Source organism: Conger conger, chromosome 10, assembly GCF_963514075.1.
Source record: "Conger conger chromosome 10, fConCon1.1, whole genome shotgun sequence".
In the NCBI taxonomy this organism is placed as follows: domain Eukaryota; kingdom Metazoa; phylum Chordata; class Actinopteri; order Anguilliformes; family Congridae; genus Conger; species Conger conger.
The window spans coordinates 16,039,747-16,058,375 of record NC_083769.1 but is presented as its reverse complement, the minus strand read 5'-3'; the positions used below and the strand labels follow the sequence as shown (position 1 = coordinate 16,058,375).

At 46.4% G+C, this 18,629-nt stretch overlaps 1 protein-coding gene and 1 long non-coding RNA gene across 2 annotated transcripts; one reads left to right on the top strand and one right to left on the bottom strand.

Moving 5' to 3' along the window:
- Nucleotides 1-100: 100 nt before the first annotated feature.
- LOC133138418 (pleckstrin homology domain-containing family G member 4B-like) lies at nt 101-17,446 on the bottom strand. The gene is made up of 17 exons (XM_061257176.1): nt 17,237-17,446; nt 15,665-15,813; nt 13,105-13,243; nt 11,738-11,860; nt 11,127-11,318; nt 7,916-8,508; nt 7,214-7,432; nt 6,487-6,736; nt 6,033-6,122; nt 5,223-5,450; nt 4,346-4,516; nt 3,926-4,103; nt 3,652-3,768; nt 2,622-2,870; nt 1,082-1,287; nt 628-690; nt 101-239 (listed from the first exon to the last, which is right to left on the bottom strand). The coding sequence occupies exons 1-16, from the start codon at nt 17,444-17,446 to the stop codon at nt 649-651; spliced, it is 3,156 nt and encodes a 1,051-aa protein (XP_061113160.1). The 3' UTR covers nt 101-239; nt 628-648.
- On the top strand, nt 9,237-9,973 carry LOC133138422 (uncharacterized). Its single transcript, XR_009709738.1, has 2 exons — nt 9,237-9,519; nt 9,616-9,973. It is a non-coding gene; the product is annotated as an uncharacterized LOC133138422 (long non-coding RNA).
- Nucleotides 17,447-18,629: the final 1,183 nt, after the last annotated feature.

The following is an 18,629-nucleotide window of genomic DNA, read 5'->3' as shown; positions in this document are numbered from 1 at the left end:
TAATATGTTTAGGATGGTCAAACGTGTAGAACGGTCATATGTGTAGAACAAGCTTCACTCCCTTCCTGGCGAGGATGTCAGAATTCAGTGCTTGATTTTTATTGATGAATTAAATATTCCCTTTTTTGCAGTAGAGGTGTACTTTGCTGGGGTGGCAGGGATGTGTTGGGATTGGTTCCTTTTACTGGAGCTTGGTCCAGGTCCAATGGGTAAGAACTGAGTGCAACTGTTCTTCCCACCTGTAGGCCAATGATAGTAAACACGATGATGTTATCTGAAATACTCTCAATGAACACTGGACACAGACACACATTTCATTTAATAGTTTAATTTGTTGAATACTCGATTCTGATTCTGTCAATTACGGCATTCTACAGTCTCTTATTTATGAATAGCAGACTGCTGCTATAGACAATTTTCTAAACATTTTTAAATCAATAAAATTATTTTTAAATCAATATTTTATATATGCAGGTCCTGCATCAGCCTTACTCATGAATATTACATGTGTTTTAAGTGTTTTGTTTGAAAATATGTGCAATAACCCCAGAGAAATTATTCTCTAAAGTGTCATTTATTGCTATCTAAAATTATCTGTTATCGATGAAGTAACTGATTTTAACTCACAGAGACCGTTTGAGCAGCAGGTTAGACCTCTGTGGATGTCCCACTGGTGGGCGCGGCTTGCACCTATGGGGTGGGGGAGGGGGGGGGGGGGTTTAAGGGCGGTGAGTTTAGTTTCTCAGTCTATGCTCAATGAAAGAATGACTTGGACAGGGAATCATACTGCGATATGTACATAAATGTACATTACATTTCATTGGTGTCCTGCAAAGTAATTGCACACCCCAATTCCCAGCAACAGAAAAAAAACCCCCTCAGCATTAGGTTTAGTCATGAGAAGTTTGAATCAACTTCATTAGCAGTTGACTAATGACACTTTGAGAGTGTGGATAAGATGACAGCTGGATAAGAACTGCCAGTATGTGTTTAAAAAAGACAAATACATGTTCATCCAAGATATTTTCATGACACTGATGAAACATACACCTGTAGAATGCTTCTGACTGATATGCCCTACCTCTCCTGGGCTCTGGGGGGCGCTGTGGGTTTGCAGTTTGGGTGCGGGGCCAGGGGACGGGGCCTGGTGGGCGTGTCCAGTCTTGGGCCGCAGGGTAGAAGTGATGGAGGAGGTGTCATCTGCGTCTCCGCCAATCACAGACAGGCAGCTACGGTAGGAGCCGCTGAATCCGCTGACACTCTCCCCAGAAGACGCCGAGCCGTCCACTGCAAGGGACACAGCACGCTACACGTTACTCACTATATCACATTATATTATTATTAGTCATAAATAACTTGGATGTTGTAAGAATTGTAAAGTGTTGAAATAAAGTTCATTTGAGCTTCTGTTGCCTTCCTGTCAGCTTGAACCTGTCTGACCATTGAAACCACTTCCTTGGCACAAGGAAGGAACAATTGTGTCAGCTTTGCCAGTCTCGGCCCGTAATCCCCGTTCGTTTGCTGTTGTTGCAGCTTAAAGCGCGGTTTTCTGTCCTTGTAAAACCGTTTGTTTCCTCTGAAAGAAATCTAGCGGCTTTGCTTGAAACTTCCCCACACACGACACATTGTGGTCTTGGGTCCTCCTCATGTCCGGTCCATAGACGAGGAATTCCAGGTCATAACTTATTTTATTCCTTTTTGTTTTTGTAATTTTCTCCTGGTCTTTTTCCACCACCACTCCTGACAACAAACTTGTCCATTTTCATGACTGCTGTATTGGCGCGCTTCACATGCGATGGGGTAGTGCTGTAATGCTAAACGCATGCATGACGGTAGATTCAAAATAATCGGTCAGAAAAGACAGATTTTACAAAAAAACTGGCATTTTGTTTTTCATTTTAAAAAAATGTAAAGAAATGCTTATATTAAAATGCTTATAAAAAATATATATTCAATTTATTTTTATTTTTTTATTTTTTTGGGCGACCCCACCATGACCCTTTAGCGACCCCAAGTCTGAGAACCGCTGCTCTAGATACTGTTGTGCATGAAAATCGTAGGAGGTCAACTGTTTATGAAATACCCAATACACCTCATCTGGCACCAGCAATCATTCCCAGGTCAAAGTCACTCATATCACATTTCTTCCCCATTCTGATGCTTGGTCTGAACAACAATTGAACCTCTTGATCATTTCTGCATGCTGTTATGCTTTGGGCTGCTGCCACATAAATGGCTGATTAGATATTTGTATTAACAAGCTGGTTAAAGGTGTACCTAATAAAGTGGTCTGACTATGTTTCTTAGGATAATGAAATATATACCACTTTCACTTATAGATGATATGAATATTAACTAATCAGTTAAACATATAGTGGCCTCAAAAAGTATTAAGACCCCTTCACTTTTTGCACATATATAAATGAGAGATTTGCAAAAAATTCTAAAAATATGTTTCCCCTTTGGATTACTGAGTCTCAATTGATGGGCAAACATGGCAATATTATCAATTTAAAACAAAATTTACAACACAATAAAGTGTGAAAAGTGAAGGGGTCTGAATACTTTCTGAAGCCACTGTAATTGTTGTTGTTATAAGCTGGTTTTGCAGAAGATCTCACAGAGATGGTGGTTTTTCTCGCTGTCCCGGTCCAGGTGGTCCTCCTCGGGTGACCCCGAGGAGGCCCCACCTCCCCCTGGGGGCTGGCTGCAGAGGAAGCCTATGGGTGAGAGGGACCCCCGTCCTGAGGAGGAAGATGATTGGCTGCCGGACGTTGACGAGCTGCTGCCTGAGCCAATGGAGTCTGGCCGAGGTATGGCGTGACCTACTGGTGGGGCGATGACATCAGAGGACACCGGTGCCTTGCATTCTGGGAAGAAGCAGACACCCAGGGTCTGTCCCAATACTCAAAAAAATGTATCCTCCTTTACTCCACTCATCACCTCCCCTCCAAATAAGCAATAGCTTAGGGTTCAAATGCTTTTTTACGCTTTACTGTCTGGTTTATTGGAACCCATGAAATACTTTGAAAGAGTGCAAACCCTGTCTTCTGGTCCTCATAGTTGGCTCATTACACAAGACGAGATCGAGTTCAGAAACATATTTCCCAAAGAATTACATATTTGACCCAGGTCTGATTGGGACACACTAACATTCCAGATCCTCTCTATGTGGAGTTTGCATGTTCTCCCTGTGTTTGTGTGGGTTTACTCCGGGTACTTCGGATTCCTCCCACACTCAAAGACATTACATTATTACATTATTGGCATTTGGTAGACGCTCTTATCCAGAGCGACGTACAGTTGATTAGACTAAGCAGGAGACAATCCTCCCCTGGAGCAATGCAGGGTTAAGGGCCTTGCTCAAGGGCCCAATGGCCCAATGGCTGTGCGGATCTTATAGTGGCTACACCGGGATTAGAACCACTGACCTTGCGTGTCCCAGTCATTTACCATAACCACTATGCTACAGGCTGCCCGAAGACAACCATGCCAGGTTAGGTGTGCTCCTGCCATTGCCCTTGGCCAAAGCACTGGCATCAGAACTGGAGTTAGTCCCTGGACACTGCACTGTAGCTACCCACAGCTCCTAGATAACTAGGATGGCTCAAGTACAGAGGACAAATTAGTGTGAATCTTTTCTAATCTTACCTCTCCCAGTCAGGGCACAGGAGACGGCCCTGTCGCAGATCGCTGCCTCACTGGGCTGGATGTCCATGAAGGGTCTGCTGCCCAATCCCATGAACACCCTCTCCTGCCTGCGGATGTCTACACAACACAAACCCCATGAATACCATCACCTGCCTGCAGATCTCTGTACAACACAAACCCCATGAACACCCTCTCCTGCCTGTGGATCTCTGCTCTGGGCTGGACCCCTCACCTCTCCTGCCTGTGGATCTCTGCTCTGGGCTGGACTCCTCACCTCTGCTGCGCACTGCCTGGTCCCAGAGGATGCTCTCCAGATCCCGGGTCCAGGCGTCCTTCACCTCGGTCCGCTCCGCCTGCAGGATGTAGGTGTCCTGGGACTTCCTGCGGCGGAACCAGATCTCAAAGCTCCGCCCACTGTCTCCGGAGCTGTGCGTCATCCCCACGTCAGACGTCTGCGCAGAACAAAAGCGAGTGAAGCTATCGCATAAACACGCTGTCGCACACAGGCCACAGCGAGTGAAGCTATCGCATAAAACACTACTGCATGCGAACCACAGCAAGTGAAGCTATCGCATAAACATGCTATCTTACGCAAACCACAGTGAGTGAAGCTATCTGTCAGGTAGATTGTGTAGGTTCAGAAATGTGTCTACTTTACCAAACTATTAGACAGTGTTTTGGGGCAGGCGCGCACCTTGAACGACTGCTTGTAGATGTAAACATCGTTCCCCACTTCGGTCTTCTTGGTCTTGCTGAAGAGGATGAGGTCCTGGAAGAGGAAGACGTGGCGAAAGCACTTCTTCTTGCGAAAGGAAACCATGAACTCGTCCTGGCGAATCAGCTGGCCCTGTTCTTTCAGGTTCACCTGTCGGGGAGGGGTGCCGATAAAGTCACACACCCGCACATATGTTTCAAACCTGCAATCCCTGACTTTGTGTGGCATCGCAGTGGAGTTAAGGTGTTTGATGTTATATAGATGTTATATGCTTTATATGCATACAAGCTTTATAAGCGTTTTACCTTTTCAACATACACTATCCACCTGCCATTCTCCACACAGTTGAATAAATATTAGGCAGAATTATTCACAGAAAACTCATATTAAATTTGTCTTTGTCTTTCATAGTTTATGAAAGCCTATGGTTATAGACTGTGTGTTTAAATCTGCTGTTGTACCCCATGGTACATAATGTGAACTACACAACTAATAATTCATGATCCTTAAGGAGCTAATATATTAGATAAGCTGAATGAGTTGGCCTTATAATAAGGAGCTCTCCCATGTGCAAACGTTTTGAAAAAACATACAAGGAACACATGAAGTACACAGAACATATAAAATACATATATGTTATATTCAGTAACTGGCATATATCTGTATAATCAACATACATACAGTACAAGGCACTGCATAATCCCTTCTTTTTACATAATCATGTAAAAATAAGTAGGTTTTTATGTTTCATTTTGTAAAACATACTAACATAAATAACATACTGTTTGGTATTTACAGCAATGGAAACATGTTTAAAAGATAAAACAGATATAATAAACGGAGGTTCTGTTCGTACGTCGCAGCTGCGGATGTCGTCCATGGTGAGCAGGTCGTTGCCGTGGCGAAGCTGGAAGGTCACGGCCTGCAGGGCGGCCTGGAGCTCGGCTTTCTGGCGCCCCCTCTGGATGCCGCTGCACTGGCGCAGCAGGTCCTGCAGCAGCAGGCTGTACTTACTGATGCGCTGCACCGGCTTCAGCAGGTACGACCACAGGTCCATCCTGTCCGCCAGCGCCTGCTGCTTCTGCTGCCGGGGCAAAGGTCAGTGAGGAATAACCACATCAAACGCAGAGCCCAGGTACTCTGCCTGAGCACAAAGGTTAAAGGTAAATAAGTAAGTAAGTCATTAATTAATTCATTCATTATCCTAACCCGCTTATCCTAAACAGGGTCGCAGGGGGTGCAGAAAGAAAGAAAAAGTAAGTAAAAGTAAGTAAGTAAATTCTTTTTTTTTCTATAGCACCTTTCACAGACAGAGTCACAAAGTGCTTCACAGGATCAAAAAATACATAAAAGAGTTTTGAGCCTAGTGCGAAGGACAACCAGTAAGCCCTGATCAGAAGACCTCAGAGACCTGCTGACAACATATGGGTGGAGCAGATCGCAAAGGTAAGCAGTTGCCTGACCATGGAGGGCTCTATATGTGATCACAAGAACCTTGAACTGGATCCTGAAATTGACAGGTAGCCAGTGTAAGGCCAAGATAGGAGTGATATGACATGACCTCCTGGACCTGGTCAGCAGCCTGGCAGCAGCATTTTGGACCAGCTGTAGGCAGTCCAGAGAGGTCACAGAGGAACAATCATAGTAACCCAGGGCCCTCCCTCACCTTAAAGAAGTCATTGCCATGGTGAAGCAGGAGGGAGTCGGACTGGGGCTTGTTCTTGCTGTAGAGGGCGTACAGGTTGAAGCTTTCTTTCTGATTGGGGGTGAGAAAATACACAGTGGCCTTAATGGGAACAGAAATGAGAGAGCACCCTGGTGTTCGATATACATAAAAAACTCTTTATATGAGGCGATATTACGATCCACAGCTCAAGGCATGGGAATGATGGACAGGAGGGGAGGGACATCACAGTTTGTCAAACAAGACTGGAACATCCAAATACAACAACTTGGTGAATAATTTTACTGTATCAGCATATCCAATGGGGACCATATGTATAAAGCAAAAGCCCTTTTCAGGGTGGTGTGAATGAGATTAGCTGATAGGAATGGAGGCAGTGATCATGACTGGAGCTAAGCAGGCAGCAGATGCAGAAGAGGTGCACTGTGGGACGTACGTGTGTGAGGAAGCAGCGGCCCACCCTGAGGGGCGTAGCCTGGCAGGCCTCCAGCTCGCGCAGGAAGGCGAGGCGGTGGAAGTCATAGAGCTGCTCCAGGTTGCCGAAGATGCGGCCCCGCTGGCCGCGCAGGGCCTGGGGCACGTCAGGCTGCTCCAGCAGGGGGTGGTAGTGTGCCATGACGTAGCCCAGGGAGCGCACGTACTCCCTCTCTGTCCCCAGCAGCTCCGCCATGATCCGCTGCAGCTTCCTTCAGGGCACAGCCGCGTTACCGCAGCGACCGCGAATGTGGGGACCGTCACTGCAGCGACCGCTACTGTGGGGACCGTTACCGCAGTGACCGCTATTGTAGGGACCATCACTGCAGCGACCGCTACCATAGGGGCCATTACCGCAGCGAACGTTACAGCAGCAAATGTTACTGCACCAACCGCTCCCATAGGGACCATCACCGCAGCGACTGCTACTGTAGGGGCCGTCACCACAGCGACCGCTACCAGTAAAATCTCCATAAGAGTTGATTGCACAAGTGACACAAGTTTTTATATGTTGAATCTCAGCCATCAGTAGGCATTTTAGCAGAACACTGAAAGATTTATCCTGCCAGCATTCTGATGCCATTTTGTCAGCTGTTGGCTTTTTGACTTGAACCAGCTTGGAAACAAAACGAGATTCCATCAGAAAACAAAGACCTCTTTTCCACCAGCGTTTGGGTCACGCGACTTACGGATTGTTACCGCCCCCCTCTTCCTCTGCAACCAGGGACGCTGTCGCAGGGCACCCCTGGACACGGGGCCCCGCCCCCTCAGGGTCATCGCCGGGGACGACGCAGCCCAGGTCGTCGGAACAGAAGCTGCCGTGGCGGGAGATCTGGAAGCGCTGAGCGGAGGGTGGGGCCGGGGGCTCCGATCGCACAGAGACCACGCTCGAACCCTCGCTCCGGGACCTGGGGCGGCAGCACAGAGTCACCCTTACAGAGACCCAGAGAGCTGAGGGTTCAAATCCCAAACCCCATGTAATATAGTATACCTGAAGTATACTATATTATAGTGAGAATACTTGAAGTACAATTAAAGTACACTATATCTAGTATACTTACTGTACTGTTTGCTCCACTTGGGTTACCTGAATTTATGTTAATATCGTTAATATCTTCCTATATATGGCTATAAAATGTGTAATGCTATCAACTGAAGAAACATAATGTATTTATATTGCTTCAGCCAAATATCCACCTGTATAATTTGCTCCTCTGAAAAAATGTTGTTTAATAAAAAATTTTAAGTATATACATAGAAATAAAAATGTATTTAACTATTTGACAGGGACAATGCACATGAATCAGCATTTCAGTTTCCACATGAATGTAAATGTGACAGTTAGCTAAAGAGCTCATTTTCTCTGGAACATATCAATGTGAGGTGCAGACCTGCTGTGAGGCTGTTGACATGGGAACCTCTGGTTCTGCTTGAGGTCCGCCTGTCCACCTGGCTCTGGGGTGGTCATGTCCTCCAGCCCCCCCGCAGACCTCCTTTCTTCTTCTTCTTCCCCGAGGCTCCGGTGGCCGTTTCCAGAAGCTTCCGTCCCCTCCTCCGCCTCGCTGTTCCTGCCGTTGGGCTGAAGGTTGATGCTGCAGCACGCGACCGTGCCGTAATCTCTGTCCTGGGCCGGAGCCTCCCCCGGGACCCCCCCGAAGCCCCCGGGCCCACACGGCCATGGGGGGGTCGCCCCTGCAGGGGGCTCCAGGGGGATGGGTTGAGGTTGGGGCCCCTGGGCCGGGCCCGGCTCACCCAGCCTGTCCTCCAGCAGCTGCCAGGCCTCCTGCCGTCTGAGCCAGGCCACGTTCCACACCCTCGTGCCCCGGGACCCCTGCAGTCCGCACGCCCGCACCTTGGCCTCCTGGAACCGCTCTGCCGAAAACTGGCCCAGCCGCTCCCGGTACCCCTGCAGTGTGTCCCGAACCTCTGACCCCGGCTGCGACTGCTCCAGGTATCGTCTGCAGTCTGCGGCCAGCTCAGTGGCCTGGAAACACATTTACACATTATTCCAGCCATTTCATCTGCACCCAGCCACTTTTCCAAAAACACCTTACAGTCAGTCAGGCATTATATGTGAAAAAATAGCTTCCTAAGGCGATGAACTTATATTTCACGTATATGCTTTAATAGCTTATAATTAGGGCCATTTGAACTCATTTTTGAACTCATATTTAAATGTTTATCCTCCAGGGGTCCCCATAGGCACTCCAACAGCACAGTCGAGTGACTAATCATAGAATTGAGTTTGTAATTGAGACATATAAACTGTTAGTTGGTCTAATATAAGGGGAGTCAGGAAGATAAGTGAACATGGATGGAAGTTGAAATGCTACGAAAAGCCAGTGGTGCTCATTCGTCACTTGCTTGTCCTGGAGAGTTGGCTTTTATTGTTAGTCAGCACTTAAATAGCACAGGAATCGAACCCTCCTGTTATGTCAAATTGACCCATTTCAAAGTTTAAAAATATAGGGAAAAAAAAGAAAAAAGTTTGGAGCATGAAACCTTTTCTGCTGGGCTTAATTACTGTCATGTAAATGAAAAAATACTCTTTTCACGTGTTTGCAACCCCCCCCCCCCCTGCATGTTTATATTACACACATACTGTTTGACCCGGCAGTGATAATGACAAGGATGCCAAGATCAGCACCAGAGAGGACCAGAAACCTGAGATGATCCTGGATTACAATGCCACCAAGGGAGGGGTGGACAATCTTGACAAGGTGACTGGGTCAAGGTGACAGCACGCTGGCCTTTGGTCATTTTTTATGACATTGTGGGTGTGTCAGCCTACAATGCGTTAGTCATCTGGACTGAGATCTTCCCAGATTGGAAAGCTTCCAAGCTGTTCAAGAGACGGCTCTTCCTCGAGGAGCTTGGGAGAGCACTTGTGACACCCCACATTGAGAGAAGGCAGCACCTGCCAAGAAGCCAAGCCGCTGTAGTCATGGTGAGGAGGATCCAGGAGGAAAATGCACCTACCCCACCTGTGCCCAAGGTAAGTGTGTGTGTGTGTGTGAGTCAGGTGATCAGGATGCATAAAACTTCTATACTGTTCAAACTAATACAGTAATCATCATCTTCATCTTTCTAGGTTGCTGCTGCGGGAAAAAAGAGGAAGAGGTGCCAAGTCTGCAAGCCCAGTGATGACAGCAAGACTAGCATCACATGCTTCAAGTGCAAAACATTAATGTGGTGACATACTGCCACTCATGTGCTTCATAGACACACACACACACAAACAAAATGTTCTCTCCTTCTTGTTCAGGTTTCCTGTTGTAAACATTGTAAACATTGTTAAAAATTAAATGTAGTTTTAAGATGTATATTTGAATTTAAAGGGTCAGTTTGACACCTAACAGAAGAGATGTGTTGTTTGAATTATACAACATGCCCCCATAACAGAAACTATTTAAAAAATGTTTAAAAAAATAAGAATGTGTTGAAACAAATGTGGTGAATGTCTCATTTTTGCCAGTGCACAGAAAAAAAACGAATTAATTATATTCATTCGAAAAAGATATTTTTAAACTACTTTCAGTTGATGAAATATGCACCGGGTCAATTTGACCTGGGAACATTATTGCTGTTCCCTAAAGTTGAACATAACAGGAGGGTTAAATCAGTTGATTACACAGTTACATTTACATTTTAGTCATTGAGCACTTTTAATCTAAAATGACAATTAATTCAGGTCACCTGGTTTCTTGGGTCCAAGGTAGTAAGTAATTACACTGAATTGAACATGTGAATGTTGTAAACATTGCATCAATTATCATCTGTGCTTAGTTAGTGACAATTACTTTATCAACTTAGATGATTGAGGTGGTGCAGATGGGATAATTGTTTGGAAAGGGGCTGGACAGAGAGTTTATAGCGCCCTCTAGCTGGCAGAGGAATGAAGTACTATACAAGAAAACAAGGGGAGACAAACTATGGTCCTAATCATAATAATAATAATAATAATAATAATAATAATAATAATAATATTATTATTATTATTATTGTAATTGTTAAACATGCAAGCAGGGTTGAGGGGGCCAAGCAGTCCAGCAGGGCAAGGTCACCATGGCAACTTGATCGGATAATGTTAAAAGTTTTATGTCAATTGACCAAAGATTGCATGTAACTGACATCACATCCTGTTTAAGTAATTTGCCTTTGATTTGGCTCACGTTGATGAATGCTTTCAAAAATCCATCTGATAACAGCTCAAAACTTACATGCATAAATGTGCCTCCAAATTTGACCTGTTGGTGGCGCTAGAGCGCTCGAGGTGGAGACATGAATCTTGGTGAAAAGAATCACGGGGCTGTCCCCAATCAGTGTGTCAAATTTCAAAAGCTTGTTACCATACAGCTCTAGGGGCTGCCATAGACACCCTTGCCAGAAATAAAAGATGATGAATAATAATAAGAAAGATGGCTGCAAAAAAGAAAAAGGTAGAAACACACAGTGTGCCTACGCAGCTTTGCTGCTTGGCACCAAATCATAATAATAATATCGTTTTGGCAGAAAATGTAGTTTTGAGTTGTACACGTTCTTCAGTCATAGTATGGTTCTGTATTTAAAGATGTTGAAAGAAATAACTGCAGTAGGACACACCCCTTCACAGAAGCGGCACAGCGTCACCATGGTTTCCAGCTCTTGGCGGCAGACCTCAGCTTGGGACAGGAAGTGGGCCAGATGGGACAGGAAGCTGAGCACCATGGTGCGGAACAGCTGGGCCTCGGGATAGGACGAGCCTTGGGCCTGCTCTACCTCCCGCACCAGGGCCAGGGCCTGCTGCTTCCGCTCCTGAGGAGCACAGAAGAGCTTCACATCTGCACACTTCACCACCGCTGGAAAACCCAGGTCTCGAGAGTAAAAGTCCTCCCCAGTATTTTGTTTCAATCACTGGGATTTCCTAATCCTAACTGTGACTCTGTTATAGATTATGGGAGGAGTGTGACTCTGTTAGAGATTGTGGGAGGACTGTGACTCTGTTAGAGATTGTGGGAGGACTGTGACTCTGTTATAGATTATGGGAGGAGTGTGACTCTGTTAGAGATTGTGGGAGGACTGTGACTCTGTTATAGATTATGGGAGGACTGTGACTCTGTTAGAGATTGTGGGAGGACTGTGACTCTGTTAGAGATTGTGGGAGGACTGTGACTCTGTTAGAGATTGTGGGAGGACTGTGACTTTGTTAGAGATGAGATTGTGGGAGGACGTACATTGGCCTCGGTCAGGAAGCTGTTGAAGCTTTCCAGAGTCCGCTCAACTCTCTCCAGCGAATCCTCCACAGACCCCGCCTCCAGCAACCGTCTCTCCCCTTCGGCATTGAACCACTCCCTGATCTATGGCCAGCAGAGCATTATCATCATCATCAACATCATCATCATCATCATCAACATCACCTTCATCATCATTATCATTGTGGTACAGAGTACCCATGCCAACCAGACTCAGGGCTGCAGACAGTGCAATAGAGCCCAGACTCAGGGATACAGACAGTGTAATAGAGCCCAGACTCAGGGCTGCAGACAGTGTAATAGAGCCCAGACTCAGGGCTGCAGACAGTGTAATAGAGCCCAGACTCAGGGCTGCAGACAGTGTAATAGAGCCCAGACTCAGGGCTGCAGACAGTGTAATAGAGCCCAGACTCAGGGCTACAGACAGTGTAGCAGAGCCCAGACACAGGGCTGCAGACAGTGTAATAGAGCCCAGACTCAGGGCTGCAGGCAGTGTAATAGAGCACAGACTCAGGGCTGCAGACAGTGTAATAGAGCCCAGACTCAGGGATACAGACAGTGTAATAGAGCCCAGACTCAGGGATACAGACAGTGTAATAGAGCCCAGACTCAGGGCTACAGACAGTGTAATAGAGCCCAGACTCAGGGCTGCAGGCAGTGTAATAGAGCCCAGACTCAGGGCTGCAGAAAGTGTAATAGAGCCCAGACTCAGGGATACAGACAGTGTAATAGAGCCCAGACTCAGGGCTACAGACAGTGTAATAGAGCCCAGACTCAGGGATACAGACAGTGTAATAGAGCCCAGACTCAGGGCTACAGACAGTGTAATAGAGCCCAGACTCAGGGATACACACAGTGTAATAGAGCCCAGACTCAGGGCTGCAGACAGTGTAATAGAGCCCAGACTCAGGGCTACAGACAGTGTAATAGAGCCCAGACTCAGGGCTACAGACAGTATAATAGAGCCCAGACTCAGGGCTGCAGGCAGTGTAATAGAGCCCAGACTCAGGGCTACAGACAGTGTAGTAGAGCCCAGACTCAGGGATACAGACAGTGTAATAGAGCCCAGACTCAGGGCTACAGACAGTGTAATAGAGCCCAGACTCAGGGATACAGACAGTGTAATAGAGCCCAGACTCAGGGCTGCAGACAGTGTAATAGAGCCCAGACTCAGGGCTACAGACAGTGTAATAGAGCCCAGACTCAGGGCTACAGACAGTATAATAGAGCCCAGACTCAGGGCTGCAGACAGTGTAATAGAGCCCAGACTCAGGGCTACAGACAGTGTAATAGAGCCCAGACTCAGGGATACAGACAGTGTAATAGAGCCCAGACTCAGGTAGACTCACCTGTGTGAAGCGTCCCTCCAGCTCCCGCAGAGTGAGCAGGACCTCCAGGTGCTGCAGGGACTGGTTGGACTTCATCACCAGCGTGTGCACCTGCTCCTCCACCTGATCATACAGGCCACCCGCCAGAGCCATGGAGTCCCTGCAGAGAGAGACACCGTCACACACACACACACTGCAGCGTTCTGTCACACACACACACACACACACACACACACTGCAGCATCTGTCTCACACACACACACACACACACACACACACACACACACACTGCAGCTTTCTGTCACACACACACACGTACTGCAGTATCTGTCACACACACACTGCAGCATCTGTCTCACACACACACACACACACACACACTGCAGCTTTCTGTCACACACACACACGTACTGCAGCATCTGTCACACACACACTGCAGCATCTGTCTCTCACACACACACACACACACACACACACACATACACTGCAGCTTTCTGTCACACACACACACACACACACAAACACACACACACTGCAGCATCTGTCACACCACACACTGCACTCACAGTTGCAAAAACACAGTGCACTGCAGTTTAAGTAGCCTAGTTGCGTTCCCTTTGGATCTGCTCACATCTGCTGGGATTGTAACTAAAATTACCATCCCAGCCTTTTTTATATAAAAAACTTTTTTGGACATTGAGTGCTTTAAGCTTTAAGTAGAGCTTGTTGGACTGGGAGGAGATAACATTAGTGTTGTATTGTATAAGCCATCCAGTAGTTAACTTTTCTATCAATTTTGGTAGTTAGGAATGTTTTTTTTGCAACATGAGTAGTCTAATTGTTTTGATTTGTATCTAATATAGGCAAGGGCATTTCTTAGCTGCATTGTCTGTTTTGCTATTTTCTCCTGCTGCAGAGGACACAAGCTCATTTGCCAGGGTGCCAGATAATAGCTCTGTCACAAGCCAGTGTTGCTTGTTAATATATCTTCTTTGCTTCTTAATACATTGTATTTGTCCCAAATAAAGTCTGTTAGCTTCTGAATGAATTTTATCGGTCCTGAATTAATTTTGTTCACTCCTGAATTCATCTTATTACATTCCATTCCATTATTGGCATTTGGCAGACGCTCTTATCCAGAGCAACGTACAGTTGATTAGACTAAGCAGGAGACAACCCCCTGGAGCAATGCAGGGTTAAGGGCCTCACTTGTGTGGATCTTATTGTGGCTACACCGGGATTAGAACCACTGACCTTGCGGGTCCCAGTCATTTACCTTAACCACTACACTACAGGCCGCCCCTGCTTATTGGTTATGAATGAATGTTGTTCAATACTGAGTAAATGTTATTGGTCCTGAATGAATCTTGTCACTCCTGAATGAGTCTAATTGGTTCTGAAAAAATCTTGTTCACTCCTGAATGAATCTTATTGGTTCTGGGTGAATGTTTTTCAATGCTGAATTAATCATATTGGTCCTGAATGAATCTTATGGTCCTAAATGAATCTTGTTCGCTCCTGAATTAATCTTATTGGTTCTGAAAGAATCTTGTTCACTTCTGAATTAATCTTATTGGTTCCAAATGAATGTTGTTCACTCCTGAATTAATCTTATTGGTTCTGAATGAATGTTGTTCAATACTGAATTTATTTATTGGTCCTGTTGAGGAAATATTTTTTGTCTCTTTTCCTCCTCGACCCTTTTAAATAGGTGAAGTTGTTTTGGCAGCAATGATGTTGAAAAAATATTCAGACTCAGTAGTTGCTCATTATAAATCTTTAGTTAAAAATAAAACAGATTAATCTGGGGAGTCTGTGCGCTCCAGAGAACTTCCAGAGATCAGAGAATTCCAAAGTAACAGTAGGAAGTATCCTAGTCTTTATACATTATAGCTAACCAATCATTTGTCATAAATCATCACATTGTCTCTCTTAACCCGCCTTAATATTTTCTGTCACTCTATGAAAGCTGAGCTGTCTTAACCTTTCGCCTATATAATGATGCAGGCAAATTGAGCTGGTGATCACAAACTCAAAACATCTCTTTGCAAAGACCCACATCTCTTGGGCTGCATCACAGAGTCAAAACAGGCCGCATCCAATGCCATGGTTTGTAAACACCTGATTAAGTGTTCTCTGCACTTTCATTAAACAGACTGTACTTTGCAGCTCAATGTGTTTTAACAGACACACAGTTCTAATTGCTCAAGATGACTGACTTATTCATTTGAACATAATTAATAATAATTCTTCAAACAGTATGGCTTATCATTGTAGTACTAAACAGCATTTGAAATATAGTATAGAGATATATAGTAACATTTAGGAAAGGGTATTTTTGCACATGATTCTGAAAATATTTAAATCAAACTTCATCATTCCTAATTTTCAATAAGGGCATTTTGATCAAACTTCAACAGTCCTGAAAGAATTTGTTCACTTCTGAATTAATCTTATTGGTTCTGACTGAATGTTTTTCACTCCTGAATTAATCTTATTGGTTCTGAGTGAATCTTGTTGGCTCCTGAATTAGTCTAATTGGTCCTGAATGAGTCTGGCTGTCTTGAGGCCGGGAGCTCACGGGTAATCTTCCGAGTGGGAAAAGCGGAACTCCTCCTTCCGCAGCCTGGCCAGCATGGCCCCGCCCTCCCGCTGCAAAGCCACCAATCGGGCGTCCTCTAGCACCTCCCTCATCAGGGCCTTCTGCTCGTCAATGCGCTGCTGAACATCCTGTGACATCACATGGCAGACCAGCTTTATCTCAAAAGAGTATGTCACATAAGAATTATGGAACAATAAAAACATTCTAATAAGGGGAACATTTTGATTTCATTCAGGAGGCGGCGGAGAGCCTGTCTCAGACGGTGGACGAGGCCTGCCTGCTGCTGGCCGAGTATAAAGGCCGCCTGGCGGCTGAGCTGGAGGACCGCAGACAGCTGGCCCGCATGCTGACCGAGTACATCCACAGCCAGCGGGGGGCGCTCTCTGAGAGGGAGAGGAAGCTGGAGGCAAGGCCCCGCCACTGTGTGTGCATCCATACCGCCACAACACACACACACACCCACACACCCATACCGCCACACACACACACCCATACCGCCACACACACACACACCCATACCGCCACACACACACCCCCATACCTCCACCACACACACACCCCCATACCGCCACACACACACATCCAAACCGCCACACACACACCCATACCGCCACGACACACACCCATACCGCCACACACACACACCCATACCGCCATAACACACACCCCCATACCGCCACACACACAACCATACCTCCACTACACACCCCCATACCTCTACTACACACACCCATACCTCTACTACACACACCCCCATACCGCCACACACACACCTATACCGCCACACACACCCCCATTCCTCTACTACACACACACACCCCCATACCTCTACTACACACACAACCATACCGCCACAACACACACACCCATACCGCCACACACACACCCATACCGCCACACACACACCCCCATACCTCTACTACACACACCCCCATACCGCCACACACACAACCATACCGCCACAACACACACCCCCATACCTCCACTACACACACCCCCATACCTCCACTACACACACCCATACCGCCACACCACAGCACATCTGAATCCAAAACAATATCGTATTTGACCCTGGTGTGCACTACATGATAGTACTCCCTCAGAATTTTTGTTTTGCAGATGAAAATGTTGTCTGAAACACACTAGCTAATGTAGCTGTTATCCCTCCGCAGTGAAAGGGTGACAAAGATAGATTGAGTTGAGGGTCACAAATCTATGTCAGCAAGTCTAGTGTGCTCCCGCTACCAATTACACAAGCTCCTGTGCTTGCCGGAATGAAGTAAAATCATCCCGGTCACATGCATGTGTAACAATATTAATAGTCATACACCTCGATATAACTATGATCTGGAAACATACGGGCATGCAGTTTCACAGATGTTTGTTCTTCCAGCATATGCAAATTTGTATATATTGCATGTATTCTGGAAGCAAGTGCATGTTGGGTAACGGGCTATGCTGTGGGGTCTACTTCACATGCTTAGTGTCGGGGGTCAGCCGTACATGCACGATCCGTACCAATGGTATGGTTGACAGGGGTGTAAGACTCACAGGGCGGGGGGTCTGTGTGTTCCTCAGGAGTACAAGCAGAAGCTGGCCCGGGTGACGCAGGTCCGTAAGGAACTCAAGAGCCTTCCGGACCTTTCTCTGCTGCCCAACGTCACGGGGGGGCTGGCCCCGCTCCCGTCGGCCGGGGACCTGTTCTCCACAGACTGAACCCCCCACCACACCCTCCACCCCCCCCGGCTGAGGAGGCCACATGCCCCGAACTCTCTCCCGACTACCCCCACCCCTTTTCAGAGAGCTGCCTCGGCAGAGAAGACCCGTTGGAGGGATTGGTTCGACCCCCTGTGTGTGGGAGCGGGCATTGACTTGCTGCAGCAGCAGAGTTTTAGGATTTCTATAGATACACATGAGCAGCTACATGAGCAGGGACATTCCAGGTGTCTCCCCCTGGCGGAGGCCCAGGTCCGTACTGGAAAAGGCCACCTCATCCGTCACAGACGCTCGGTGTGGCTGGGTTGGGTGAGCGTGAAAAATCCCAGAAGGCAAAGGTCAGGCATGTCGCCACTTCTTTTGAAGAGCCCAACGTTTCAGACCACAGAGACTGATTCTAGTGGAGTATGTAATGACTGAATGAGTTCATATTGTGTGTGTGTGTGTGTGTGTGTGTGTGTGTGTGTGTGTGTGTTTCTCTCCATTTTCTCCTTTAAACATTTGTATTTATGTATGAGGACTCTTAACATGCTGCTCGCCTCCTGTTGAGGAGGAGTAGGGTGCAGTCGCCCAGGTCAACGTTAGCTGAGAAACCTTTCCCTAATTCCACACGCTCAAACTGAATCGCGTTCAGAATGGCGTTCCTGAGCTGGAAAACCTTGTTATTTCTCCCTGTTGTCCTATGATCTGCGTCGAATGAAACTGACAAGATGTGTGCTCGGCCCTGCTGTACTGAACATTGTTTACATTCTGATAGTTTGGAATTCATGTGAAAACAGGAAGCACTGTACCTGCTACCGACGAGTATTGTGGGTGAGTAAGGTTGCGTATTTTGGTCGCAGCATTTTATTTTATTTTTTGGTGGAGAGAATGGAGAGCGATGAGTTTTAATAAAGAAAATCTGCCTTCCGTGACGCTAATGGAGTCCCTGACTGTCAGGTTTGAAAAAAATGAAAAATATATAAAACGATAAAAGAATGTTCTCCATGTTTTTACTTAGGATTAGGTTTGCTTATTTAAAGGAGCACTGTCACGCTTTTTTCTTTTTTCAGAGCTCATTTGGATTTAGTTGTTAAAATCTGTGAGTAGGCATTTTTTAAATCATCATCAGCCGTTTCCTAAATATGGCGAAACGTCTAAGGGCAAACGCATCACAGGACTTATTTGGCTTGAATCTTCAGCCTGTGTTACCCAGAAAGTAACAGGTGCTCAAACTCCACCCTTGAAT

Excerpts from the sequence above, each read along its gene's own strand:
- LOC133138418 (XM_061257176.1), bottom strand. The coding sequence starts at position 17,446 with ATGTGGCCTCCTCAGCCGGGGGGGGTGGAGGGTGTGGTGGGGGGTTCA. Across the intron at positions 13,244-15,664 it reads TCCCACTCGGAAGATTACCC|GGACTCCATGGCTCTGGCGG; the intron begins GTGAGCTCCCGG and ends CTCTCTCTGCAG. Across the intron at positions 6,737-7,213 it reads GAGGGGGGCGGTAACAATCC|GAAGCTGCAGCGGATCATGG; the intron begins GTAAGTCGCGTG and ends TGTGCCCTGAAG.